At 43.8% G+C, this 27,639-nt stretch overlaps 1 protein-coding gene across 2 annotated transcripts in view; it reads right to left on the bottom strand.

Moving 5' to 3' along the window:
- Nucleotides 1–27,639, bottom strand: part of SMYD1 (SET and MYND domain containing 1) — a 39,795-nt gene that overhangs the window by 11,010 nt on the left and 1,146 nt on the right. Inside the window, exons 2-6 of one of the 2 annotated variants that reach the window (XM_061156271.1) lie at nucleotides 17,094–17,270; nucleotides 14,376–14,589; nucleotides 12,320–12,450; nucleotides 9,518–9,556; nucleotides 7,241–7,430 (exon numbers count right to left, since the gene is read on the bottom strand). In XM_061156271.1, coding sequence (XP_061012254.1) covers nucleotides 7,241–7,430; nucleotides 9,518–9,556; nucleotides 12,320–12,450; nucleotides 14,376–14,589; nucleotides 17,094–17,270 — 751 coding nt within the window. The remainder of the gene's footprint in view (nucleotides 1–7,240; nucleotides 7,431–9,517; nucleotides 9,557–12,319; nucleotides 12,451–14,375; nucleotides 14,590–17,093; nucleotides 17,271–27,639) is intronic. The other variant, XM_061156272.1, reaches the window with a different exon arrangement.

Genomic DNA, 27,639 nt, shown 5'->3' with positions numbered 1-27,639 from the left:
CAGGAAAACCTGATCTGCAGATAGGATTTAAGGAACCCCGCAGAGAGAGGTTCTACTCTCCAGGAGCACCAAGATTAATAGAAAACAGGGAGGAAGAGAGAGGAGCCAGAGGAGAAGGGGGAGGAGCTAGTGGTGAAAAGCGGGAGGAACCAGAGGAGGAACCAAAAAGAGGAGGGGAGGGAAAGAGGGACACTGGCTCCCCAAACTTGAAAAATTGAAACATTCCTATTGTGAAATAGGTGAAGGCTGGAGAAAGAGGGAAAAAATTAAAAATTAAAAAAACAGCAACCTAAACAAGGAGGGTTCAAAGCTACAACTGAGGGAAATTGGTGTTATTTTCTCATTTTAAAAATATTTGGTTTTTATTTTAATCCAGCTCTATATGTATATATATATATGTGTGTATATATATGTGTGTGTGTGTGTATACATATATATATACATATATACATATACATACATATATATATATATGTATATATATACACACACACACACACACACACACATGAGTCTGAAACAATCTGATGCCAACTGAAGGTTTGAAGTTGACTCACAAAGGCTGGTCTACAGAGAGAGCTTATCAGGCTGTGATAAAGCATTATTTAATAAATAAAAGCAATTGTGATGACATCATAGAAAAGCCTGAAGGAACTGTTAATAAGTTAGTCCAATGCCCCACTTCACAGATGAGGAAACTGAAACCCACAAGGAAGAAACTTGCCCAAGCTTAGACATTCAGGGTCACAGCCAGAATGAGAACACAGCCTCCTAATTTTTTCTCCAGTGTCCTTTCCACTACATTATGGAGGGGAAAAAAAGTGAAAGTGTTAGCCACTCAGTCATGTCTGACTCTTTGTGACCCCATGGACTGCAGCCTGCCAGGCTCCTCTGTCCATGGAATTCTCTAGGCAAGAATACTGGGGTGGGTAGCCATTCCCTTCTTCAGTCTGCTATATTATAACAGCCTTTTATTATGTCTTCAAATGCACTTGCTTTTAAAAAATTGTACTCAAAAAATTTTTTCTGCTCACTTGTTTTGGTTGAGTCATTGTTATTCCTTTGTTTTAATAGAGAAACCAAATTCATGTCTGACTCTTTTCGACCCCATGGACTGTAGCCCACCAGGCTCCTCTGTCCGTGGGATTCTCCAGGCAAGAATACTGGAGTGGGTAGCCATTCTTTCTCCAGCAATCTTTCCAACCCAGGGATCAAACCCAGGTCTCTCGCATTGCAGGTGGATTCTTTACTGTCTGAGCCACCATGAAAACCCAAGTTATTGTTATTTCTTTATTTTAATAGAGAAACCATTTTGATATAAAAATAATAAAAAGCTTTTGCTTTGAATCCAGGTCAGTTCAAGCAGAAATCATTGATGTTTTGTATCAAGAGAGATGTCAGCTCTTCAATTCAGATTGGAAGATGTGGGCATATGGTCATCATCTGGTAGCAGCTTAAAGTGAAGGGGCAGGAACAAACAACCACACATCACCTACTTAACTATTGGTATTGCCAGGTAAATATCAAAAAATTCAAAAGCCTGTATGGGAGGGGAGTTTGGAGGAGAATGGATACATGTATATGTGTAGCTGGGTTGCTCTGCTGTGCTCCTGAAACTAACACAACATTGCTAATTGGCTATACTCCCATAAAAAATTAAAAGGTTAAATGAAAAAAAGAAAAATCGACATATCTGATTTCAGAATCTTAAAATGTAACTATAGAGTTTTGGGTGTGTATAAGGATATTCTCCTAAAAATGTATAAAATATACAAAAATCTTAAAATCTACATGTACAGTGTATTATATGAGCATACATGGGTCCTTTCAGGGTAAGTAAATGGGAAATAAATTAATCAGTACTAATGAACTCAAAGGGGCTTCCCAGGTGGCACTAGTGGTAAAGAGTCAGCCTGCCAATACAGAAGACATAAAGAGACACAGGTTTGATCCCTGGGTCGGGGAGACTCCCTGAAGGAGGGCGTGGCAACCTACTCCAGTATTCTTGCCTGGGAAATCCCATGGACAGAGGAGCCTGGCGGGCTACAGTTCATAGGGTTGCAAAGAGTCAGACACAACTGAAGCAACTGAGCATGCCTGCAATGAACTCAAAATAAATTAGATAAGAAACAGATATTCCATGTCAAAATAAGTAATACCTATTTCTTATCTAATTTATTTTTAGTTCATTTGTACTAATTAATTTACAATTAAACTAATACCTTAACTTGGTTTCTATAAAAAGAAATTTCAAAAGATTCAAAGAAATAACTACAGTTATTTCATTTAATTTCAGAAGGGAGAAAGAAGGTCTGGCCTCTTAAAAATTAGGTAGTGGTAGAAGCAGGTTATGGAGAAGGCAATGGCAACCCACTCCAGTACTCTTGCCTGGAAAATCCCATGGACGGAGGAGCCTGGTAGGCTGCAGTCCATGGGATCGCTAAGAGTCAGACACGACTGAGTGACTTCACTTTCACTTTTCACTTTCATGCACTGGAGAAGGAAATGGCAACCCACTCCAGTGTTCTTGCCTGGAGAATCCCAGGGATGGCGGAGCCTGGTGGGCTGCCGTCTATGGGGTCGCACAGAGTCGGACACGACTGACGCGACTTAGCAGCAGCAGCAGCAGAAGCAAGTTATGAAAAAATTACTCAGGTCCAGGCAGCAGGCAGGAAGGCTGGCTGGCTTGCAGATAAGACACATGTTAACCTGCAGGTTCTGGAAGGTCAGGGTAAGGGTGGACACAGTAGCTTATTCCTTTCTGTACCTCCTGTGGTACTGAGCTCAGTGCCCCCATACATACACGCCAATACACATTTCCCGGAATACAGAACCTTTGACTCTGTGAAAATGGGGTCGTTCTTATAAAGAACACATTCCTGGGGTTTCCCTGGTGGTGCAGTGGCTAAGACCCACTCCAGTGTTCTTGCCTGGAGAATCCCAGGGACGGGGGAGCCTGGTGGGCTGCCGTCTATGGGGTCGCACAGGGTCGGACACGACTGAAGCAACTTAGCAGCAGCAGCAAGCAGCAGTGGATAAGAGTTTGCCTGCCAATGTAGGGGACATCGGTTCAGTCCCTGGTCTGGGACGATTCCACATGCCACTGAGCAACTGTGCCTGTGCGCCACAACTACTGAGTCTGCGTGCTGCAACTACTGACACCCGAGGGCCCTAGAGCCAGTGTGCCCCAACAAAGAGTAGCCCCCACTCACCGCGACTCAACGAGAGAAAGCCCACATGCAGCAATAAAGACCCAGCATAATCAAAAATAAATAAATAAATAAATAATTTTTTAAAAAGAACACATTCCTGAGTGTTTTGTATCCTGCCCTGTATCGAGACTGACTGACTTCTGCTTGCACACACATGTGGGTACGCCTATCTGTGTGAGTGCATGTGTCCCTTCTAATTTTAATAATTAAATAAATTTAATTTTAATTTGCATACAGTGTTACATTCCCCTCCCAAATTTAATTCATATGTTTCAGTTCTAACCCCTAGTACCTCAAAATGTGACCTTACTTAGAAATAGGGTCAGTGCAGATGTAATTAATTAAGATGGGGTCATACTTAATTAAGGGTGGCCCCGTCATCCAATGGCACTGGTGTTCTCATAAAAAGAATGCCAGGTAAAGAGAAAGATACACGAATGAGGGGAAGACCATGGAAAGAAGCTCAGGGCTGTCTACCATCTAAGGAAAGAGGCCTAGAGCAGATCCCTCCTTCATAGCCCTCAATAGGAACCAGTCCAGCCAAGACCTTGATTTCAAATTTTAGCCTCCAGAACTGGGAAATATTTTTCTATTGTAAGTCACCTAGTTTGGGTCTTGGGTGTTATGGCAGCCCCAGGACACAAATTCATATGTCAATGTTTGGCCCCTTAACTCTTTTCCCTTAAGAAATAGAGCTCAGACTTCCCTGGTGGCACAGTGGACAAGAATCCACCTGCCAATGCAGGGGACATGGGTTTGATCCCTGGTCCGAGAAGATTCCATATGCCAGCTAAAGCCCATGCAGCTAAACCACAGCAGCTAAAGCCCATGTGCCACAACTACTAAGCCTGCACTCCAGAGTGCACAAGCCACAACTACTGAGCCTGTGTGCCACAACTACAAAAGCATCTAGAGCATGTGCTCTGAAACAAGAGAAGCCACCACAATGAGAAGCCTGAGCACTGCAACGAAGGGTTTCCCCTGCTCACCACAACTAGAGAATGCCTGTGCGCTGCAAGGAAGACCCAGCACAACCAAATATAAACAAATAAATTATTTTAAAAAAAGAAATAGAGCTCAGCTAATCACAATAGCTAAGATGCAGAAACAACCTAAATGTCCATCAACAGATGAATGAATAAAGAAGATGTGGCACATATATACAGTGAAATATTACTCAGAGATTTAAAAAGCATGAAATAATGCCATTTGCAGCTCCATGGATGGACCTAGAGATTATCATACTAAGTGAAGTAAGCCAGAAAGAGAAAGACAAATACCATATGGTACCTCTTACATGTGGAATCTAAAATATGAGATGAACAAACTTGTCTACAAAATAGAAACAGACTCACAGACATAGAGAACAGAGTTATGGTTGCCAAGGGGTGGGGGGAGGGAAGGACTGGGAGTTTGAGGCTGGCAGATGCAAACTATTATCTATAGAATGAATAAACAACAAAGTCCTCCTATATAGCACAGGAAACTATATTCAGTATCCTATGATAAACCATAATGGGAAAAAAACATGAAAAAGAATTATGTGAGTGTGTGTGTGTGTGTGTGTGTGTGTGTATAGGCTTCCCAGTGGCAGTAGTGGTAAAGAACCTGCCTGCCAATCCAGGAGACGTAGGAGACACAGGTTCCATCCCTGGTTCAGGAAGATGCCCTAGAGGAGGGCATGGCAACCCACTCCAGTATTCTTGCCTGGAAAATCCTACAGACAGAGAAGTTTGGCAGGCAGCAGTCCAGAGGGTTACACAGAGTTGGACACAACTGAAGCAACTTAGCATGCACACACACATGTATAACTGAATCGTTTTGCTGTATACCAGAGACTAACACAACACTGTAAATCAATTATACTTCAATTAAAAAAATAAATTAAAAAAAGAAATAGAACTCCTTTCATGTTTGTACATAAAGATATACCTCATCAGCTTTAGTGAGCTTGAGATATTGCCTTAACTTAAATATTTCCCTATTGGTGGTTATTTAGGTATTAGTCAATATTTTGTTGTTTCCAACAATGCCACAGTGTCCTCTCTCTTTATACATATACCCATGCATGTATGCAAGTATATCTGCAGGGTAATTCTTAGAACACCTTGGCCAAAGGGTAAAAAATATTATCTATTAAAAATAAAAATAAGCTAGTGGCAAAAAAAAAAAAAAGTCTAGAATAAGCCTGGGGATGAGAGAGAGAAACAAGTGGGGGACAGTAGCACTGATGCCTTAAGTAATTGAGTGGGGTCCCACCATCTGAACCTAGAAGTCAATTTTATTTGTAGCCTTTGCTCTAATCAGAAACAAGTTTCTGCCAACACACAGGATGCAGTGTGTGTGTGCTCAGTCACTTCAGTCACGTCCGACTCTTTGCGACCCTATGGACTACAGTCCGCCAGGCTCCTCTGTCCAGGGGGTTCTCCAGGCAAGAATACTGGAGTGAGTTGCCATGCTCTCCTCCAAGGGATCTTCCCAACCCAGGGATCAAACCCGAGTCCCTTATGTCTCCCGCTTTGGCAAGTGGGTTCTTTACACTAGTGCAACCTTGGAAGCCCAATAGGATACAGAAGTTAAGTTAATTCACAAGTATATCTGTGTCTTCAAATGCACTGATGGCTTGTGCATTATACAGAAGTACTGAGTTAGTCTCTCCAAGGAGTCTGGCACCTGGTTAAAAACCTATATGTGCTTTTTCAGGTCTGACTATAAGCTGTACCTGGCACGCCACACAGGTAGGAGGGAAAGCTGCCCTCCCCACAAGAGACTTGGTGCAAAGCCAGTGCACCGCAGTCTCTGAAGGGAGGTGCAGCCAAGGGCTCAGGCCCATCCTGGCAGGTCACACTCTTCGCATACGGGCATTCCTGACCCATGTGCCTTCATTCTTAAGTCTCTCCCTCTCTCTTTTTAATTGAAGTATAGTTGATTAACTGAGGTCTTGAGGTCTTCAGGAGCCTCTACTGAGGCCTGCTTATTGTGAAAATGGAGTTGAGGGAGATTTTCTTTTCTTTTTTTTTTTTAAGTATTTTCTTGGCTGCACCACATAGCATGTAGGATCTTAGCTTCTGGACTGGGGATGGAACCCATACCCCGTGCATTGGAAGCATGGAGTCTTAACCACTGGACCACCAGGGAAGTCCCTGGGGGATTTTAAGACATGTTTCCTCATTCTGACTCTGTATCCAGGACTTTTCCACTCCTAACTCTTCCCCCACCTCTGACCCCCTCACTCACATGCCTCAGGGTCCATAAAACTACAAAGCCTTCAGTTCTGGGTCCCTCAGCAGTGAGCCAACCCTCACATCTATGCTAATCTACCTGACCCTCCATCTGTGTGCCTTCCCATGGGGGGAAAATGGACTGGGGGAATCAGCATCCACTCCAGTCTCAGCCTCATGCTTTACCATTACAGGAAGCAATTAAAGGCTTGCTGCTTTCATTGGCTACTCTGACACCTAGAAGCCTAGCTCTCCCAATTCAGCAAGCCCCGACCTCCTCGTTGACAAGACTGTCAATGCTCAGTAGTCTCACCATTGATGAGGAAAGAGCTACTCAGGAGGTAAACATTTTAACCAATCTAAATATCACCTGGTCTGCACATCGCCCATTTCCCTAAGACTAGGAAAATATTTGTGATAATCTGACAACAAATCTCTTAGCCCATCTGGGCTCTCTATGAGAAACTCTCTGCATCACTTAAAGTGCAAGGGGGCAAGAAGAGGAACTTAAATTTACTAAGTGTCTACTCTCTATGCCATTTCCTTTACATAGATCATCCTGTTTAATCCTCATAACAGCCCCTCACAGTGGATGTCATGTTCCTATTTTACAATTGAGAAAACAGAGTTACTCCCCCAAACTCAAAAACCTGGCAAGCAGTGGCACTAAGACACTAGCTAGGACCCATCTGTGGTGCTCTGTCCACAGTCAGGAAGGCAAGGGCACCGTGGGTAGCTGGGCAATCCACCCTGGTCCGGCTCTTGAGGAAGATGCCCAAGAGCACCCCAGTAGTGGGCTGCATGTACCTTCGGGTCGTCTTTCACCCCCAGGAAGAGGTCATCCTTCAGCCCCTTCTTGCAGTGCTCACACGTGCAGTCAAAGTAGTACTGTCTCTTCAGCTGCTTCTTGCGTTCCTCACTGATGTTAAGGAAGTCGATATAGGACACTGTCAGCTCCTCTCCTTCTGAGATTTTGCCCAGGGCTCGGAGCTCAATTCTAGACCAAGGTAAAGCAGAAGAGTCAATCAAATCCAGGGTGGGATACATGCTCTTCAAGGTTTCAAGGAGTTGAACCTCAAAGACAACTTCCACTAACACTCTGAGAAAACATTCCTCCAAAAGGGGGAATTGTGACATAAAGGACAGTTTTCTGAATAGGTCTGCTCTACTTGTCATAACAATCAAATCTGCTCCATTCAGTCTGTTGCTCTGGAATCAGCTCAAATAGACTCCCAGTACAGAGCTGGGCTTGGTCACAAAAGCATATGAAGCTTCCATGTCTGCAATTATCCCTGTGTGTTTAGCCACTGATTGTAACAAAAGAAGGGAGAAATAATAAGGTACAAACTTCAAACAAGAGAAGACTTAATAGTCATGTCTGGTTAGTCAGGGACTGCTTCTCTCAGAAACACACATATTCAGTTACCCACAATCTTAGCCCATTTTTGTGTCTAATTATAAGCCCTGGCTTATCTAAACTTTTGGCCCAATGGTTCAAGCCAACATTAAATGGGGAGAGTTATGCTTGGAAATCTCTGAAGGCAACTAAAGGCTGGCTCTTTAGTAGCCCATTGCATTTTTCACTTTTTTGTTTACTGGGGCACATGGATTTGGGGTTGAAGGTCGGTTAGAGAGAGCAGATGACATTTCAACTACCTTCCAGCCTAGACCTGAGCCTCCAGTTACCTACAACACTACACACCTCACCATGTAATAGAGACAGAATGTGCTGAAGACAAAAGGCCACTGCACAACAGACATCCAGCTAAGCCAAACCAGCAGAGACCAGCCCATGGCCCTCTCAGCCATGCAACTTCTACCCACAAGGCCAGAAGCTATAGTAAGAGTAGTGAGCCCAGCAAACTGTGCTTCTGTATCTAAGCTGTGCTCCTGTATCTCCCCAAGATCCTGGCACCTTCCTTCCCAGAGGGAACCCATCACCTAGAGAGTAAGGGGCAGGATGCAGAGGGCTAGGAAAGCATCTGCAGAGAGGTCCACAGTCATTCCCTTCACCTCCCAGAGAGGCTGAGTCAGATGCCATGTGAAAGGCAGGAGATGGTCTCAGTCAGAGGCAACCCCTTCCACATGTTCTGAGATGACAGCCCAGCAAGGAACAGCGGAATGGCAGTGACACGTGTGTTCAGGTATCTGAGGTGACTGCTTCTCTCAAAGTGGGGTACATTGCCATGCCCAATAAATGTGATCATATATATATATATATATATATATATATATATACACTTATACATACACACACACACACACACCCCTTATATGGAGACCGGCAAAATTGTCATCTTTAGTCCCTTGTTTCCTTTCATCTCCACTCTAATTTTTGACTGTTATTGAAGGAGTGAAAAGCAAAAGGAGAGAAGGGCAAAATGACCTACTCGCAGCTCTGCTTAGAATCCTAATATGTCCCAGCTACAGGGCATTGACCTCCTCATTTCACAGATGAGGATACTGATACCCAGAGAGGTGAAGTAACTCCCCTGAAGGTCCCACAGCACTTTGGCAATGGGGCCAAGATTTTGAACTCAAGAGCTTTATCATATCATACTGGCCACTAATTCATAGTTGGCCCAGAAGCCGTAAAGAGAATACATGAATAAATACTTACCAAAAACATCACATTTACAGATACCATTTTTAGAACTAGTCTGAGTGAGAAATTGGAGGTTATGAACAAACACACAGTCCTTTAGTAGGTCAGTAATATCAACAGTCCTCATTTCATGGTAAACAGGGTTTAGAGGAATCATGTGTGGTTTTCTAAGATGATGTGGACTGGAAGGGACTGTCATACTTTGGGATTGGAGGAGAGAAAGAAATGAGGAGTAAAACAGAAGAAAGAAAGGGAGCAAAGGAAAGCACAGCACAGCAGGTAGTGGTGGGTGAAGAACAAGATGATGAACATAAATGCATTAAACATACAGCATTCAGCAAAGACGAGATTTGGGGGAGCAGACAGGCATTACAGACAGACAGCAACCAAGGGATCTCAGGAAGGGGCAGTCCCAGCAAAAATCAGGCAAGTGAGGGAGATGGGTCAGAGAACAGGGAGGTTTTCAAAGACTGACCCACCTCATCTGGGTGTGAAACATGGATTTCACTGCCTCATGACTGAAAAACAAAACAGACACCCAAATGGAAATCATTACCATTGGCTCATCCCGTACAACCAGCAACAGTGCACAGCATTCCAGGTTATGCCATCAAAGCTTTGGCCAGCAAGACCACCTCTCTCCCAACCCCTTCTAGCTGAGCTTCCTTGCCAAGATGTAGCCTGGTATAATGGAAAATACATTTGATATGGAATGAGAAGTTCTGGGTTCAAAAGGACTCAGCCCTGGACAAATACCCTGGGCCTTGGTATTTTCATCTGTAAGCTGGCAACAAGACTGTCATAAGACAATGAATTCAAAAGTAGAGGGCTACCATATTTTTCAACGGCAGGGCAAAAAAAAGCATGTGAACCATTCATGAAAGATGCTCCTGGTTGCCCAGTCAAGTTTGAACGCCAAATCATGGGCAAATTGGGCTTGGAGTAGCCCCTCAGAGCCTTAGGGTCTTCTGAGTGGTACACCCATAGGGCTTCAACTTCAAGTTACCAGCTGCATTGCCATCAAGAAGCAGAATCAAACAATCTTTGCATGGTTCACTCTAGCTAATTTCTCTTTAAATTGAAAATTGAGGGCAAGAGGAGAAGGGGGTGACAGAGAATGAGATGGTTGGATGGCATCATCGACTCAATGGACATGAGTTTCACCAAGTTCCGGGAGATAGCAAAGGACAGGAAAACCTGGCGTGCTGCAGTCCATGGTGTCACAAAGAGTTGGACACGACTAAGCGACTGAACAACATCAATTTCTTTTTTAATGAAATAAATGTTCCTGCAAGCATTCTTTTCCATAAATAAGGTAGAGTGCTAAAAAACCACATGGGAAGCTACATATTATTATCCCTCTAAACAAGCCTCTTGGGCATAAGGGTGGCCTCTTTTGATGTCTGTCTTGGGAAGAGTTTGAATGTGTCTGGAGACCAGTCACACAGGTAGTATGTAAAAATTGCTGGGATTAGAATTGGACTCCTAACACCACAACCAGTATTCTTTCCACTATGGCAGGCACCTAGACTGTTACTGCAAAGTCACCTTCTTTCACACAACAGCCAAGAAGCTCAGGTACCATGTGCCTGTTCAAAATTAGTGGATGCATCAAAGCCAGAGCAGACACTGGTGATGATCTGAAGAAAGGGCCCCCAGGTTTCTGTGGTAGTGACAAGAAAGGCACTGGGTCATCACCACTTATGGGAGTGGTACCCAGAAAGACCAGCCCCACTTGTGAATTTGATCCTCTCTGCCTACCAGGGTAACTCCAGACACCAGTCCCTCTGGGGAGGATTCCATGAGGTCCAGGCCAGGAACGCCAAGATGTTTAGGAAGGGAAACACAAATATACCAGAAAAAGATTGTCATCTGAGTCCAAAATAAACTTTCCTGTCTTGAGGGACTTTCTCAAATGCTCAAAAGCCTAGGCTCAAAAGTCAGGCCTGCCCTTGTTCCAGAATTAGGAAGGAAAAGGGAAATCGGAGTCCAGGCTCCACTGGAGCATGCACTTGTTTCTTGGCTAAGAACCAGAAACCATTATCTTTGGGGGGAAACCTGTTATTGTTGATGGCTTATAGTCAACTTGCATCATCATAAGAGCTCGTCTCTAAGAGTAAAAGAAATATATCTTAGGCCTTTCATCCCCAGTAGCTCAGACAGTAAAGAATCTGCCTACAATGCAGGAGACCCAAGTTCAATCCCTGGGTCAGGAAGGCCCCCACATTCCTGGGATTTCCCTGGTGGTGCAGTGGCTAAGACCCACTCCAATATTCTTGCCTGAAGAATCCTATGGATAGAGGAGCCTGGTGAGCTATAGCCCATGAGGTCGCAAAGAGTCAGACACCAACTGAGTGACACTTTTCTTCGTATCCCCAAAGCTCCCCCAGTCTGAACCACGGACAACCTGGGTTCATCATGTTTTCTGACGCTTCTCCATTTGCACCCCACCCCAAATTCTGTTCTCTGCCCTTCGGTCCCCTGATCTGTGCCTTCCTGGGGGAGAGGCTGACCTCTGAAGTTTTCATCACCAGATTCCTTGGTCTTCTGGCTTCTGGTTTAGCCAATGGGAGGAGATAAGAAGGTGGGAGGAGAGAGAAATTGGGGTGTTTAGTCTCTTGGCTCCCTCTCTGCCTGACCACAGTTCCAGCTGTGCCTGGTTTCCCTACAGGCACAGCTGAGCTGTTGGGCTGGGGGACAAAGGGCCCCCTCCCATGGCTACAGCTCTCATCAGCCACAGGAACAGCACTTCCTCCATCACCCCTCCAGGTCTAGAGGAGGTCATGATTTCATGTTGCTGCCCAGACCCTGGACACCTCACCATTCTTCTGTCAGTTTCTTCAGCTCTACCTACACTTCTATCAATTGCCCTTTTATTAAATTCTCTTAGGGTAACCCTTGAGTGTGCCTTCTGATTTCTCCTGGTAACTTGACTAACACATGCTCCTGACAAGTACCTTCTCTGCCGATGATGCTCTGCAATGACCCCTAGAAAGAAAATCTCAGGCTTCAAGTTCAAAATTACATAGTAGTTAAAGGTTTATTTAACATATCTCAGCAACCTCAAGAAATATACAAAGACTCAGAAATCACTTTGCTACCTTCCTCATTACATTTGTCCTCTCTACACTTATTCTGGAATAAAATTTCAATTTTTTATCCAGATGAAATCCATGCTGGTTCAGGTCCAACAGTTTACTTTTGGTTTAAGTCAAGTGTAGATATGATATCCTACTGTTTCCCATCCCCAGCACACCAACCCAAGTTCAAGACATACTCACTTGCCATTGTTAAATATGACAGTGCAGTTGGGCCAACAGTCGTGGTTCACCAGGGCCAGGTTGGGGAAGACGCCCACGCCCACAGCCTGCAGGCCTCGCTGGTCACTGAGTGTGAAACCATTGCAATTAATCTGCCCAGAAGAAAAGATGAGAGTCAGCTAACAGACCAGACACAGACTTGGTGCAGAACACTAACCAGCTGTTAAAAGTTTTTTAAAAATAGAAGACCTGTTTTCATTCTGGAAATGCTTAGAGAGTTTGGAAACAAAACAGTTAGTCTCCTGATCTCTATGTGATTCCAAATGACCCTCAAGATTAGTACCTTGTGAGAGTCTCAATTTGCACCATTACCTTGAAAGTCTGGGGTAGCTGTATTCTAAAAAAGTCCAAGATGGGAATTCTCTCGTGGCCCAGTGATTAAGACTCATTGCTTTCACTGCATGGGCAGGGGTTCAGTCCCTGGTTGGGGATATAGGATCTCACAAGCTACACAGCAGTGCCAGAAAAAGCCACAAACTTCCTCTTGTGTTGCAGAGATTGCGTACAATAATAAAATAATATCTGGGACACTGGGATGGTTAATTTTATGTCAATTTGGCTGGGCTGTGGTGACCACATATTTGGTTAAACATGATTCTGTATGTTTCTAAAAGGTTTTCTTTGGATGAGGTGAACATTTAAATTGTGAGACTTAGAGTAAAGCAGGTTAGCCTGCACAATGGAAGTGGGCCTCATATAATAAGTCGAAGACCTTCATAAAGCCAGACTGATTCCCCAAGTAAGAAGGAATTCTTTCAGCAAACTGCCTTTGTACTTGAAACACAGTTCTTCTTTTTGGGTCTTCAGGCTGCTGGCCTACCAGCAGCCCCTACAATCACAAAAGACAGTTCATTAAATCTCTTTCTCACTCGAGCTCTCTCTTTCTACACACAACACACACACACACACACACACACACGCGCGCGCGCGCGCGCACCCTTGTGGTTCTATTTCTCTGGAAAACTATACTACAGAAGCACTGGTACATGGGGAGGACTCAGAGGTGCTGAGTATGATCATACTATTTTATTACAAGAACTCCCTCCTCAGCCCACTCACCAGCAGCCCAGGAGGCACTCAGCCTGCCAGATGGGAGACAAGCCCCCAGAGCCCACAGCCTGAGTCTGCTGACCCACTGGGCTCCCATCCCCTCCTCCCTCATGGCTTCAGGAGGCCTGGATTTGCGGCCAAGACAGCGCCCTCCAGAAAGCCCCTCCTCTCCTCTCCCTGGGTTCCCATGATCAGCCCATTAAATCTGGAGAAAGGAAGAAACTTATTTCCAAAGTGCCTCATCGGCAAGAAGAAATAGTGATTGGATCTTCATTTTCTTTTCTTTCAAGATTTTGGCGGGGGAGCGGTGGTGGACCATGTTTAGTCTTTATTGAATTTATCACAATATTGCTTCTGTTGCTCTGGTTTTTTGGCCATGAGACATGTGGGGGTCTTAGCTCCCTGATCACGGATGGAACCCATGCCCCCTGCATTGAAAGACAAAGTCTCAAGCTCTGGACCACCAGGGAAGTCCCCCTGGGTCTTCATTTTCAGTGTGGAGTAGAGAACGTATAGGAAGTGCAGATGAACAAGAAAGTCAATCATCATCCAAATATGCGGTGGGAGATAAAGAGTAGCTTTCGTGTGGGATGTTGATTTCAGACCCCACAGGAATGATCTCATAGTAAAGCAAGACCAGAAAGAAAACTGAGTGAGAGCTCCCCATCTAAGGCCTCCTTCGTGCTCCAGAGCTTTTCTTGGCCTCCCCAGTCCACCCTTTCTCTTTTGATGCAGATAATTTTTAAAGTGTTTATTGAATTTGCTACAACACTGCCTCTGTTTTGTTTTGTTTTGTTTTTGTCATGTGTGGTCTTAGCTCCACAACTAGGGATTGAACCTGCACCCCCTGCGTCGGAAGGGGAAGTGTTGACCTCTGGACCACGAGGGAAGTCCCTCCCCCTCCTCTCTGACCTGGCAGCCCACCTCTACCCCACCCCACCCCCACGTTGGGCGAACTCTTACGCACCACGCCGAAGATGTGGGAGATGTACTGCATGCTGAACTGCTGGCTCTGCGGCGGCCAGTACTGCAGGAACGTGTCCACGTCCAGCCGCAGCTCCTTCTGCTCCTCCTCCCCGAAGTGCTCCACGTGGTTCTGCAGGTCGTCCACGGAGACCAGGCAGCCCTCGGTGAGCCCGCTGCCCTCTCTCTCCACCCGCCACATGATGCGTGCAGCCAGCCTGTGCGGAAGGGCAGAGTGAGTGAGGCCTTGCTGCGATCCTTCTTTCTACAACCACTTGCGGAGTGCCTCCTGCCGCCCGGCGTGGTGTCGGGCTCAGGATAACAGTTCTGAATTAGATGGATGGAATGTCTTGTGTCATGAAGCGTCTTAGAATGGTGGTTGGTAGTTTAGTCACGAAGTCCTGTCTGACTCTTGCGATCCCATGGACTGTAGCCCGCCAGACTCCTCTTGTCTATGGGATTTCCCAGGCAAGAATACTGGCGTGGGTTGCCATTTCCTTCTCCAGGGGATCTTCCCCACCCAGGGATCAAACTCACGTCTCCTGCATTGCAGGTGGATTCTTTACTGACTGAACTACTAGGGAAGCCCTCTTAGAGTCTGGGAGACCTAAGTTGAAAAGATAATCTAAACTAGTGTTAAGTGCTGTGCCCAAAATCAAACGGTGACCTGAGGGGGAGGGGGAGGGGAAGCCAAGGTGCTCAGGGGAGGCTGGAGGAGGCACACGGGGCTGCCAGTGGAGTGAACAGGAGCCAGCCCTGTGCAGATGGGGAAAGAGCAGCGAGTACAATGGCCCTAGAGAGAGAGAGAGCTTGGCATGATTAGAAGCAGCAAAGTGGGGACTTCCCTAGTGGTCCAGTGGTTAAGACTGAACTTCCACAACAGGGGACATGGGTTCAGTCCCTGGTTGGGGAGCTAAGATCCCACATGCTGCAGGGTCCAGTAAAAAGAAGCAGGGTGGGGGTGGGGGGGGGGGGCGTGGAGAAACAGCAAGGTGCTGGAGCTAGGAAGCAAGGAGAGGAAAGTGAATAAAGGTGAAAACGGAAGCACAAGCCATATTGTGTGGGTCTGGGAAACCATGAGAGGGGTCAGGGGACACAGTGAGGTCCAGTCACCTGTGTCTCTCCTGACCCTGCAGCTAACTGAGATGAGCACTAGAAGAAGTCTGATGACTCCACTTCTTACTGTGTGACTCTGGGCAAGTTGCTTGCCCTCTCTGAACCTCTCCAATGTGAGGGTAATACACATTCCCTGCCATGCTAACCTCCAGAGTGCTGTCCTCCCTTTACAGAAGGCAGGAGGAGACCAAAGAAAGAGGCCCACCACTCCAGATTGGTGGTGGCATTCTGAACCTGCGGGGCACTCGCTTAGAAAGCTTGTCTTGGGTGACCACGGATAAATGGATCTTTCACAATATACATGTATAACAAATCAACACAATGTACATTTTAAATATCAATATCTTATGACTTAATTACACCTCAATAAGGGGGAAATTTATAAATAAATAAAATTTCACATGAAATTACAAAAAGAAGGAATGGGGGAAAAGAAGAAGTAAGATTTCAACAGATGGAACTAAGGGGGACAGGGGGTGGGGAGGCTGACTAAGCAATTTCATTTTGCAGTTTCCCATAAGTTACCAGGATATGATGATTCCAGTCTGGGCTTTAACTTCACAGTAAAAAGCTCAGTTCAAATGCTCCAGCACCACCATCCCCATCTCCTCCACTCTCCATTGCCGGCTGCCTAAGCACCTACCTGCAATCTAGCATCAGGTCCTACCCTGGCGGAGCCTCCTGGACTTGGTAGCTCTGGAATTAAGGTATTGGTGCAGAGATTTTTGCAAATGCAAATGCCTTTCAGGTGTAATGAGTCCAGAGGGCTAGTGTACAACCATGGGGATGAGTGGAGCTGTGATAATTTGAGAAGTTCTATTTTTTTTTAAAGAGGTTAGTTGCTATTGCACTCTCATTTTGCCACATCTTCACATTTTTTTAAGAGAAGCCAGAAATCTGAATTTTTTAATGTGCAACTTCCTAATTTTTTGACACCGCAGGTCAGTTTTTAATTAATTTTTATTAGAGTATACTTGATTTACAACGTTGTGTTAGTTTCAGTTGCTAACCATAACTTTGTTCTCTACATCTGTGACTCAATTTCTCTTTGGTAAATATGTTCATTTGGACTTTTTTTGTTTTTAGATTCCCCGTATAAGCCATATTATATGATATTCGGATCAATTTTTTAAAATTTAACATTGAGGAGCCACACAGAACAAGTCTGCAGCCAGCTCCACCCAGTGGAGATTCCCTCATAAATGGGTTTCCCAGACCAAGTGTGGTGGGACTTCCCTGATGGTTCAGACGGTAAAGAATCCACTCGCAATGTGGGAGACTTGGGTTCGATCCCTGGGTTGGGAAGAGCCCCTGGAGGAGGGCATGGCAACCGACACCAGTATTCTCACCTGGAGAATCCCTGTGGACAGAGAAGCCTAGCAGGCTATAGCCCACGGAGTCGCAAAGAGCCAGACACAATTGAGTGACTAAGCACAGCCCAGACCAAGGGAGGGCACAGAAGAAGCAATCATAGTCTCCTTGGGGCTTTCTCCTGATTTGCTCTTAGCCCAGCTTGCTCGGACCGAGGCGTGGTGCCCCCACTGCCACCCCACTCCTCACCTGACGTTTGGGAATCCAAAGCCCCACCCCAGGGCCCAGCTCTGACCTGATGTTCTCGTTGGGCACCTTGCCATATCTCTTGATGGCCGAACATTCGTTCTTGTGGTTCAGCCAAGCATCCTTCTGGCAGGTGCGGTCACAGTAGTGGGCAAACTTGCACTGCCCGCATCGGTGGAGCTTCTCCTGCCTCTTGAAGCAGGTGTGGCACACAACATTCACAAGGCTGGAAATAGAGGGAGAAAACTGTGACCACCGGGCACCACACTGGCTGTTGGGAGACACGTTTGGGTATGGGCTCAGTGGGCTGTCCTTGTCTTTCTCAGCTTCAGAGTCCCACCTTTCAAAATGAGGGGCTTGGGTTTCCAAAGGTCCCTTCCAGCTGTAACCATTCTTTTTTACAATTTTATTTATTTAGTTTTGGCTCTTCTGGGTCGTCCTTGCTGCGAGGGTTTTCTCTAGTGGCAGCAAGCAGGGGCTACTCCTTAGTTGCAGTCCCAGGGCTTCTCATTGCGGTGGCTTCTCTTGTTGCAGAGCACAGGCTCTAGGGCTCCAGTAGTCGTGGGTCTAGAGCACAGACTCTAGAGCACAGACTCAGTAGCTGTGGTGCTCGGGATTTGTTGCTCCACAGCATGAGGGATCTTCCCAGATCAGGGATTAAACCCATGTCTCCTGCATTGGCAGGTGGATTCTTCACCACTGAGCCACCAAGGAAGCCCTGGAACTATTCTTTTGGCAGATATTTTTCAGTGAAACTAATGAAGGGGGCACTGTTGAACTCTGCAATAAACCCTTCAGTTTAATTCAGTAAGTATAGATTTACGACCTGTATGCGTTAGGCATTGGGAATATCACAAGTTGCTGGAGGAACAATTGAACCTGGGGTTACCAGGCAACATGAGCAGCATTTTAACAGGAGGGACACAGGGTGTTCCTGGATCACGACATAGGAGTTCCCCTTTAGGACCCAGGGAAGTCTTCTAAGCCAAGGGAGTGGGTGGAAATTCCTCATAGTCCTCTCGCTGAAAGTCACAGGTCATTAGCACCATGGCCTGGGAGAGAGCATTCTGTGTCACGTGCCCTTCTCATTGTTGAAATAGACTGTCCGTTGCCCCAAAGAATAAAAAAGTCATAATTATCTACAGTATAATGGGACATGACCTGTTTTACCCAAAATGACATCTACACATTTATGTCATAGTTCTGCGTGTTTGGCAAGAGTAAGAAGGACAGAGTTACTGATGTCACCAGTGTTATGTGATGTGTTCTCTTGGCTCAGAGAGAAATTGGAAGCGATGGGTGGCCAACTCCACAAACTGCTCTGCCCCATCTGCTGTGAAGTGCAATGCCGGTAATGAATCATAAAGTGCTCAAGGGTTTGAAAGGTTAGTGCTTACTTACAGGTTAGGTTATTCCCATTGTAATGTCTTCCTCACTCCCTTGTATTCCCTGAAGTTTTCCCAGCGAGAGAGGAAGTGTAGAATTACTTGCAATTGCACAGAATTGCAGCCCATTAATTACTATGCCACTACCACTACTTGGACCAGGAGAAGGCTAGGGACAGAGCCCCAAGATACTACAGTATAGACCTCACCCCATACTGGGTGATGGAGAGACCTTTGCAACAATGTATATAATCCTTTATCAGGCCTTAACTCAATTCAGCCACCAGTTCACAATATCTTGCCTTCATTTTATCTCATCAGAATCTTTACAATCACTTTGTTATAATAAATGTTTAATTACAATTCATGAGAAGAAAACATGATCAGTCTTCTAGTGAGCTCATGGTGGGTCCCAAATGTTAACCACCAAATCATTGTCTTCAGGCCCCCAATCTGTTTTAAATTCCATTCTACAATTTTTAAATTTTGGGGAAAAAAAAGCTACAAGAATATACTGTACAACACAGGGAATATAGCTGATATTTTGTCATAGCTATAAATGGAGTATAATCTTTAAAATTTGTGAATCACTACATTGTACACTTGTGACATATAATACCACAGATCAACTGTACTTTAATTAAATAAATAAAGTTCTAAGACCACTTTCTGACTATTTTATTGAAGTATAGTTGATTTACAATGTTTCAGACATACAGTAATGTGATTCAGTTATACATATATATATCCTTTATCAGATTCTTTTCCATTATAGGTTATTACAATATATTGAATATAGTCCCCTGTGCTGTATAGTAGGTCCTTGTTGTTTATCTATTTTATATATAGTAGTGTGTACCTGTTAATCCCACATTCCCAGCTTATCCCTCTCCCGCTTAAAACCATGTCTTAGATTCCAGGAGAAAGACTGCTTCTGCCAGCCAGCTTAGCGGATGACCTTCACCAAGCCACATTTCCCCTCCTTAGTCTCATTTTTTCAGTCCCCACAAGAGTCCCATTTACACAGTGCTTTGCAATTTTCAGAGATATTTTTAAGCAATTCTCTTTCGTTAAACCTTCGCAACAACCCTTTAGTGTATAGGTCATCACTGTCTTCCCAGGGATATTATTCCCATAGGGGTCCCTGGTGCCTGACACTGTTCCCAGCACAGAAGGCAGAGGAAGCTCCCAAACCTACCTGCTCTGTATACAGCCCTGAGTGTGCCCTGCCCCAGCCATCGGGTCCCTGCTCGCTCTTTCCTCTGCAGCCCTGGGTTGTATCATCTGTCAGAGTCAAGAGGGATGGAAAGGCAGCTGCTGCTCAGCTCCTTGTATGGAAATAACCGGTTCCTGGACAGATAAATGCAAATAGAAGGCGCCTGCAAGGTAGAGGAGCCCTCTAAAAACACAGCCAGAGAGGACTGGACTAACTGTTCTGGCTTCCTGGGCTACCTAAAAACTTGTAGCCTGAGAGGAGGTCTCCCCTCAAAAATTGCGGGGGAGGGCATCTGTCTTAAAGAACATCACATCTGGGAGGGGGTTTCAGGTTGGAGGGGTAGACACATATATACCTATGGCCAATTCATGTTGATGTATGGCAAAAACCATCACAATATTGTAAAATAATTATCCTCCAATTAAAATAATTAATTTTAAAAAAGAACATCGCATCCCTCAAGTACCCAGAGAACTTTACAATATTTTGAACTCCTTCTTTCTTCCTTGTTCCTTCCCATCTTTCTTCTTTCACAAGTTTTTATTGGGCATCATTTACAACAATGTGGATGGACCTGGAGGGCATTATGCTTAGTGAAATAAGTCAGAAATAGAAAGATAAGTAATGTTTGTTATCACGTATATGTGGAATCTAAAAAATAAAATCAACAGATGAGTATAACAAAAACAGAAACAGACTCACAGATATAGAGAACAAACTAGTGGTTACTAGTGGGGAGAGGAAAGGTGGAAGGGTCGTGATAGAGGTACGGGATTAAGAGACACAAACTACTGGGATTTCCCTCGCAGTCAAGTGGTTAAGACTCTGTGCTTCCAATGCTGGGGGATGCAGTTTCAATCCCTGGTTGGGGAACTAAGATCCCACATGCAGCCAAAAGATAAAAAAATAAAGAAAATTTTTAAAAAGAAGGTATTGTTTAAAAAAAAAAAAGTCTCATCGTTGATAATGATTCCATGATCCTACCACTTCCTTCTGTAAAGACATATTTTTTAAAAAAAGAAATACAAACTACTATGTATAAAATAAATAAGCTGTAAGGAAATAAGCTATAAGGATACAACACAGGGAAACATAGCAAGTGTTTTGTAATAACTTTAGATGGGGTATAATCTATAAAAATACTGAATCAGTGTGTTGTACTCTTGAAACTAACATGATATTGTAAATTAAAAATACTTCAATTTTTGCATTTTTTGTTTTATTTCTATTTTTTACTATAGTTCCATTTTTAAAAGTAAATTAAAAGTTCTAAGTTTATTAAAAAGCTTTTATTGAGCATCTATTATGTGCCTTGCCTTGAGCTAGCTGACAGATAAAGAAGATACAGACTTTGCCTTGAAGCAGTCCCCAGTTTGGGCTGGGGCATAAACACATATAAGGAAGGTGAGGCATGCCCCCCAGGAATCCTGCTGCAGGATTCAAAGTCAAGGAAGGTGGAATCTGGGAAGGCCATCACCAGGGAGGCAGGGAGGCATGGTTCTGACCATCTGAAGATGAGCTGAGTTATACATAGAACATAGAAGGTCAAGTGCTTCTGCCACGGAGAGGCACTAGCATGAGTCAAGGGCTTCCATGGGGGAAGCAGTTTAGGGCAGGTGTGTCTAGGAGACAGGAGGAACTGTTTGACAAGATCACATTACTGGGAAATAATGTTGGAAAAATGACTGGACTGTGGGGGACCTAGAATGCATCTTTCAGTGGTAATACCTTATTCTGCAGGTGGCGGGTGGGGGTGGGGGGGCGGGGATGGGGAGGGGAGGGTAGAGAATGGTCCAGTGGAGGCTTCTGCAGAGAGGAGAAACACGGCCAGAGTTGGGACACTCAGTTTCTCTTACTACGGCATCTACCCAATGTCATTTTTTAAATTATTTATTTGTTTGTTTTTGCCTTTGCTGGGTCTTTGTTGCTGCTCGGGTTTTTCTCTAGTTGTGATGGGGGATATTCTCTAGTGTATAGCCTTCTCATTGCAGTGCCTTCTCTTGTTGCAGTGCATGGGCTCTAGGCGAGTGGGCTTCAGTAGTGTTGTACATGGGCTCTAGACCTCAGTAGTTGTGGCATTTGGGCTTTGTTGCTCCACAGCATGTGGGATCTTCCCGGATCAGGGATCAAACCCTGTATCTCCTGTACCAGCAGGTGGATTCTTCACCACTGAGCCACCAGGGAAGCCCCCTAATCTTGTTTTTTAAATGGCCCAGGTAAATCCTTAAGGGATTGACGTTTGTACAGTTATTTGCCTTAGCAGAAGTTAGGTGGTGCTACATCCCTAGACCAGACCTAGAGATTTTTAACATTTCTTTGATTAAAATAGCAACTTTCAAGATTTTCTCTGCCGTAGCTCCCAGGACAAGGCTCACACACCTCACTCAGACCTGGATGCACCTCCCACACTCTACTAAACCCCTCTTCCCAGACTCAGAACACATCTTCAGATGCAAATGAGAGAAGGTGACATTGTTTGGGGGACAACTTGGCATTTGACCTAATCTATGCTTAAGAGGCTATTATCCCCAAACTTCTGCATTTAAGGATTAGTTAATAAAGTTTAGCAACACAGCTCACTATGGGTCATGTGACATATCAACACGTCTGACCTCCGCAGATGAATTAAAGTGCCAAATTAAAGATATATGTCTAAATCTACTCTGTGGTTATCCTTAACATCAAATGCAAATGTTGAAGACTGTAAGCTGAATACTTTCACAGTTACTCACTCATTTTCTGAACTATCTGTTCAGGAATTTCTCTAATCCCTTTATTAAATTATTTCCATTTATAGCATCATTTATATCCCACCACCTACCTCCCAGCTGTTACCAGATTAAGGCCACACATGTATTTGTGCATATGCCATGGTTAATTCTGGTGGTTCCCCTGGGTCCACATAGAATTACATGTGCTGAAAACCCTGCCCTCTCTGCTGGACCTGAAGAAGCTCATAGCTGGTTTAATTTTCAAAAAAGCCCAGCTGACAGTAATTTGTTCTAAAATAACTTTCTTTTCAAACTTTCAGACTTAGAGAATGAATTTGTGTTGTCGGGGGAAAGGATGAGGAGAAGGGATAGTTAGGGAATTGGGGATGGATCTGTACACACTGCTATATTTAAAATGGATAACCCACAAGGACCTACCGTATAGCACAGGGAGCTCTGCTCAATGTTATATGCAGCCTGGATGGGAGGGCGTTTGAGGGAGAATGGATACATGTATGTGTATGGCTAAGTCCCTTCGCTGTTCACCTAAAACTATCACAACTTTGCTTGTTAATTGACTATACTCTAATACAAAATAAAAAGTTTAAAAAAAATCTTTCTTTTTCTCATATTTTCATCTTTGTTTTTACCTGCTCAGATAGATAGATAGGTTCTCTTGGGCACTTCCAGCTCTTTAAACAGAATTATTTAGGAGTTGGTCAAGAACTTTCAAAAAAAAAACCTGGCAGTCTACAGTCCATGAAGTTGCAAGAGTCGGACACAACTTAGTGACTAAACAACAACAACAAAGGAAACTAACACATTGGTTTATTATTATAAACATTTTTTTCCTGTGTCAAAGTGAAAGTGTCCAACTCTTTGCAACCCTGTTGACAGTAGTCCGCCAGGCTCCTCTGTCCATGAATTTCTTCAGGCAAGAATACTGGAGTGAGTTGCCATTTCCTTCTTCAGGGGATCTTCCCCCAGGGATTAAACTGGGGTCTCCTGCATTGCAGGCAGATTCTTTACCATCCAAGCCACCAGGGAAGCTCCTAAAAATGAATCTGTCTGCCATTGCAGGAAGACACAAGTTCAATCCCTGATCAGGGAAGATTCCCACATGCCGCGGGACAAATAAGCCTATGTAAAGTTAAGTGCAGAGCAAAAGGAGAAGAGAGAAACCTTGAACAACTCAAGCTCATCCACCATGCTTGGGGTCACACCCACTTTCAAAGACCAAATCCATGAAAGACGACTCCTTGGTAAATTGACCTTATCCACCTACTTTGCCTTCATCCCTTTCCAGCATGAAACTCAGAATCCCCAAAAAGCATGACACACAGGCTCCCTTCTAAACATCAGTTTCAGTTGATTCACAGTGGCTGTCTGGGGTACCCTGTTAGAACAGTGAGGCCAAGTTGGAGTTCAGGAAGAAGGTGTTGCCTGGCTGATTAGCCATGTCTACCAGGGATCCTGGTGCCCAAGTGCTGCACACTTGCCAAGTCTCAATGGATGATCTCTGTTTTATTCTTGGCCTCTTATGTTTAAGCAGGTGACCTGTTTTTCCAACCAACCAAATTAAAGAGATTCTAACCAGACTAAGGGCTATATAATAAGGGCCTGGAGAGCTGCTCTGAATGCTAAGCCCAGACTATTCTAGCAAAGACACAATTCAACTTGCAAGTCAACATGACACAGTGCAGCATTATATTTTAAAGCTAAATATCTCATGCATTATGAACCAGAAATTCCACTCCTAGGATACACACCCCATGTATCTGTTCACCAAGAGATACAAACAAAAATGTCCATAGCAACTACTTGCAGGAGGATGGAAACATAAATTGTGGTACATACACATACAGAGCTTACTCATTTTGTTAGTTACAGAAAACCATATGGATAAATAATAGAAGAACATTTAAATGAAAGAACTAAGAGCATAAAACCACCTATAACTGTATACCTTGGTTTAAAAGATGAAAAACAAGCTATAAAAACTAAATTATATATTGTTTAGGAATATGTACATACATGACAAAACTGTCATTGAAAACACAGGGGAATAAGTAACACGAAATTCAGGATACTACTGTAGTTACCTTTGGGGTAAGTATGGGACAGGATAGGGAAAGATAGGCAAGATGAATGTAATAGAATGTTCTAGTTAAGTAGGATGGTGTTTTCACAGGGGCTCATTTATTGTAATGCTTCATGTATGTTCGTGTGTGTGCTGTCACTCAGTCATTTCTGACTCTTTACAATCCCATGGACTTTAGCTGGCCAGACTCCTCTGTCCATGGAATTTTCTAAGCAAGAATACTGGAATGGGTTGCCATTTCCTACTCCAGGGAATCTCCCTGATGCAGGGATCAAACCCTCGTCTGTTGCGTCTCCTGCATTGGCAGGCAGATTCTTTACCACTGTGCCACCTGGGAAGCCCTGTAATGATTTACAGAATATATATATATACATACATATATATTTCATGTATTGTTTGCAAGAAGAGATTTTCATTTAATGCACTACTCAACTAAAGATAAAATCTTCATTTTTGTCTTTGGAAGTTAATACAGATAGCCTGGTTTGCAGTAACACAGTGTTAGAAAATGCTTCTTTCATAAGGTGACTTTTGTGGGTCACCTGGTCCTACCTCCCCAGTCAGGTTTCTCCCTTACAGTGGCTGAATCTCACCAGGAGCCTAAAATTGGAGTGAGGATAGGATGAGCAAAGCTTTCCTCTGAAGCTTCTCCAGGCTGTCTCAGGTACACCCGAGCAGTTCCCTCATCTTTGCAGTGATAAGTTTGATTGTATCACTTATTTTTTAACTATAAAGCAGTCATTTCAATTTCTATATTTCTTTCTTTTTTATTGAAATATAGTTGACTTGAAATGTTGTATTAGTTTCAGGTGTACTGGGTAAATCACTTTTAAAAATAATCCTTTTTATTTTTTAAATCATTTTAAAGAGCATTTACTCTAATCATCCTAATCTTTATTACTATTATAACAATAAGATTTGATTAGCATTTTATCTGCAACATGCACTAAAGCTGTTTTTATATAGTTATTGCTTAAAATGAATGATGAATTTTTTATAATAAAAAAAACATGTAAACAATCTGAATGTCCAGTTATAAAGGAATGGTCAGAAAGTATGCAGTCTTAAACTCTACAAAGAGAGTATAGTAACACAGAAGATACCTAAATCATTAAATGAAAATCTTCCAGGTCGGGAAGTGGTAAAAAAAATCTGCCTGCCAGCGCAAGAGACACAAGAGGGGGAGGTTCAATCCCTTTGGGCCAGGAAGATCTCCGGGAGTTAGAAATGGCACCTCACTCCAGTAATCTTGTCTGGAAGATTCTGCAGACAGTAGCCTCGTGGGCTACTGTCCATGGGGTCCCAAAGAGTCAGACATGACTGGGCATGCTCGAAGTTTAGATAAGATCCCAACTAATAGTACAAATAAATGAAACCTATGTTTTAAAATGGGTTTCCTTGGTGGCTCAGTAGTAAAGAATCCACCTGCCAATGCAGGAGACTCAGGTTCAATCCTTGGCTTGGGAAGATCCCTTGGAGAAGGGAATGGCAACACACTCTAGTATCCCATGGATAGAGGAGCCTGTGGGGTCACAAAGAGTCAGACATGACTTAATGACTAAACAACAACAACATTTTAAAATAAGCTGGAAGGAAATAGACAACCATGTCAATGTTAGCTTCATGTGAAGATACATTTTTTTCTTCCTGAGTTTTACTCTTGTAACAGAAGCAAAATCCACTCAACTTCAGACACTCTTGAAAGGGAAACTGATTGGCAATATTGGTTTTTAGGAACACCCATGGATGTTCTATAAAAGGCAAGATGGTGACTCAGTAGTAGTACTAAGATCATTGTTCAGAGTTCCTGTGTTTCTAGCTTTTTCTGTCTTAATTCTGAATCCAATTGATTCCTCAACTGCCCCCAACACACCCACACAAGTAAATAAAGTAAGACACACTCCCCCTGAAGAAGTATTACTGTCATCTCAGCCTCTCTAAATTCCTCAGCTATAGCTAGCCACATACACCATTCACAGCCTTTTCCCTGAAGGTCTTGGTGGGCAGGAAGAAATGAGAATTTGAATGCTACCTAAATTATCCCTGAAAAGCTGTGCCTATTCTTAGGATGGTCATACAGTGAGTCAACCAAGAAATCTAGGTTATCAGAGGCCATCTTAATTAAGACCACGTCAGTGTCAGTCAGGTCACCCCAATTTGGGGACTCAGAGAATATTGTCATAATGTTATCACAGTAGAGGGGTTTTTTTAAATAAAGATTATCACTACTGGTTCGGGAAGATCCGCTGTAGGAGTGTATGGCAACCCACTCCAGTATTCTTGCCTGGAGAATCCCATGGACAGAGGAGCCTGACGGGCTACAGACCATGGGGTCGCAAAGAGTCGGACACAACTAAAGCAACTGAGCACACATGCATGCAAAAGTGCGATGGTCAAGTATGGACAGGACTGTAGGGGAAATGGGAATGTAAATTTAATAGATTCGCTTTGGAGGGCCTATTAAAATGGAAAACAGCACACCCCAACCGCACAGTGATTTCTCTCCTAGCGAGTTAGCCTAGCGAATAATCACACATGTATGCAAGTGGACTCGGTCAAGGATTTCAATCACAAAAACATTTGCTTTTATGAAAAATTGGAAACCACCAAATGTCTCTCAACAGGGCAATAGATTTTCAAAAGTTCATATATTCATATGGTAAAATACCCACAGCAGTTAAAATTGGTGGTCCATATAGCATATGGACCAAAATGGATAGACTTACATGTGGGCAAAAAAAAAAAAAAAGAAAAAAAACCTCACAGATCTTTGAAGATTTAAAAGAAGTGGCTATAGACTTAACAGTTTCCATGAGGATAAATATCAAACCATGTTGTTTAGTGAAAGGAACAAGTTCAAGGATAACATTGAAAGTATGATATTATTGGGAGTTCCCTGGTGACGTAGTGGTTAGGATTCTGTGCTTTCACTGCCATGTCCCAGGTTCAATCCCAGGTCAGGGAACTGAGATTCCCCCAAGCCACACAGTGTGGCCAGGAAAAAAAAATTACCATTTCTGTTAAAAAGAAAAAACAAACTAGCTATGCATTTTGGTAAGTATATATATATGTATGTAGGTAGAGAGATATAATAGTACAAGAACATTCTAGAAGGAAACACATTAAAATCAAAACAAGGATTACCTCTGAAGAAAGACAGAGGGAACTGGGACCAGGGGTGG

Source organism: Dama dama, chromosome 11 (assembly GCF_033118175.1).
Source record: "Dama dama isolate Ldn47 chromosome 11, ASM3311817v1, whole genome shotgun sequence".
Classification (NCBI taxonomy): domain Eukaryota; kingdom Metazoa; phylum Chordata; class Mammalia; order Artiodactyla; family Cervidae; genus Dama; species Dama dama.
Note: the sequence above shows the minus strand (reverse complement) of the source record. Positions and strands in the feature narration are given on the sequence as shown.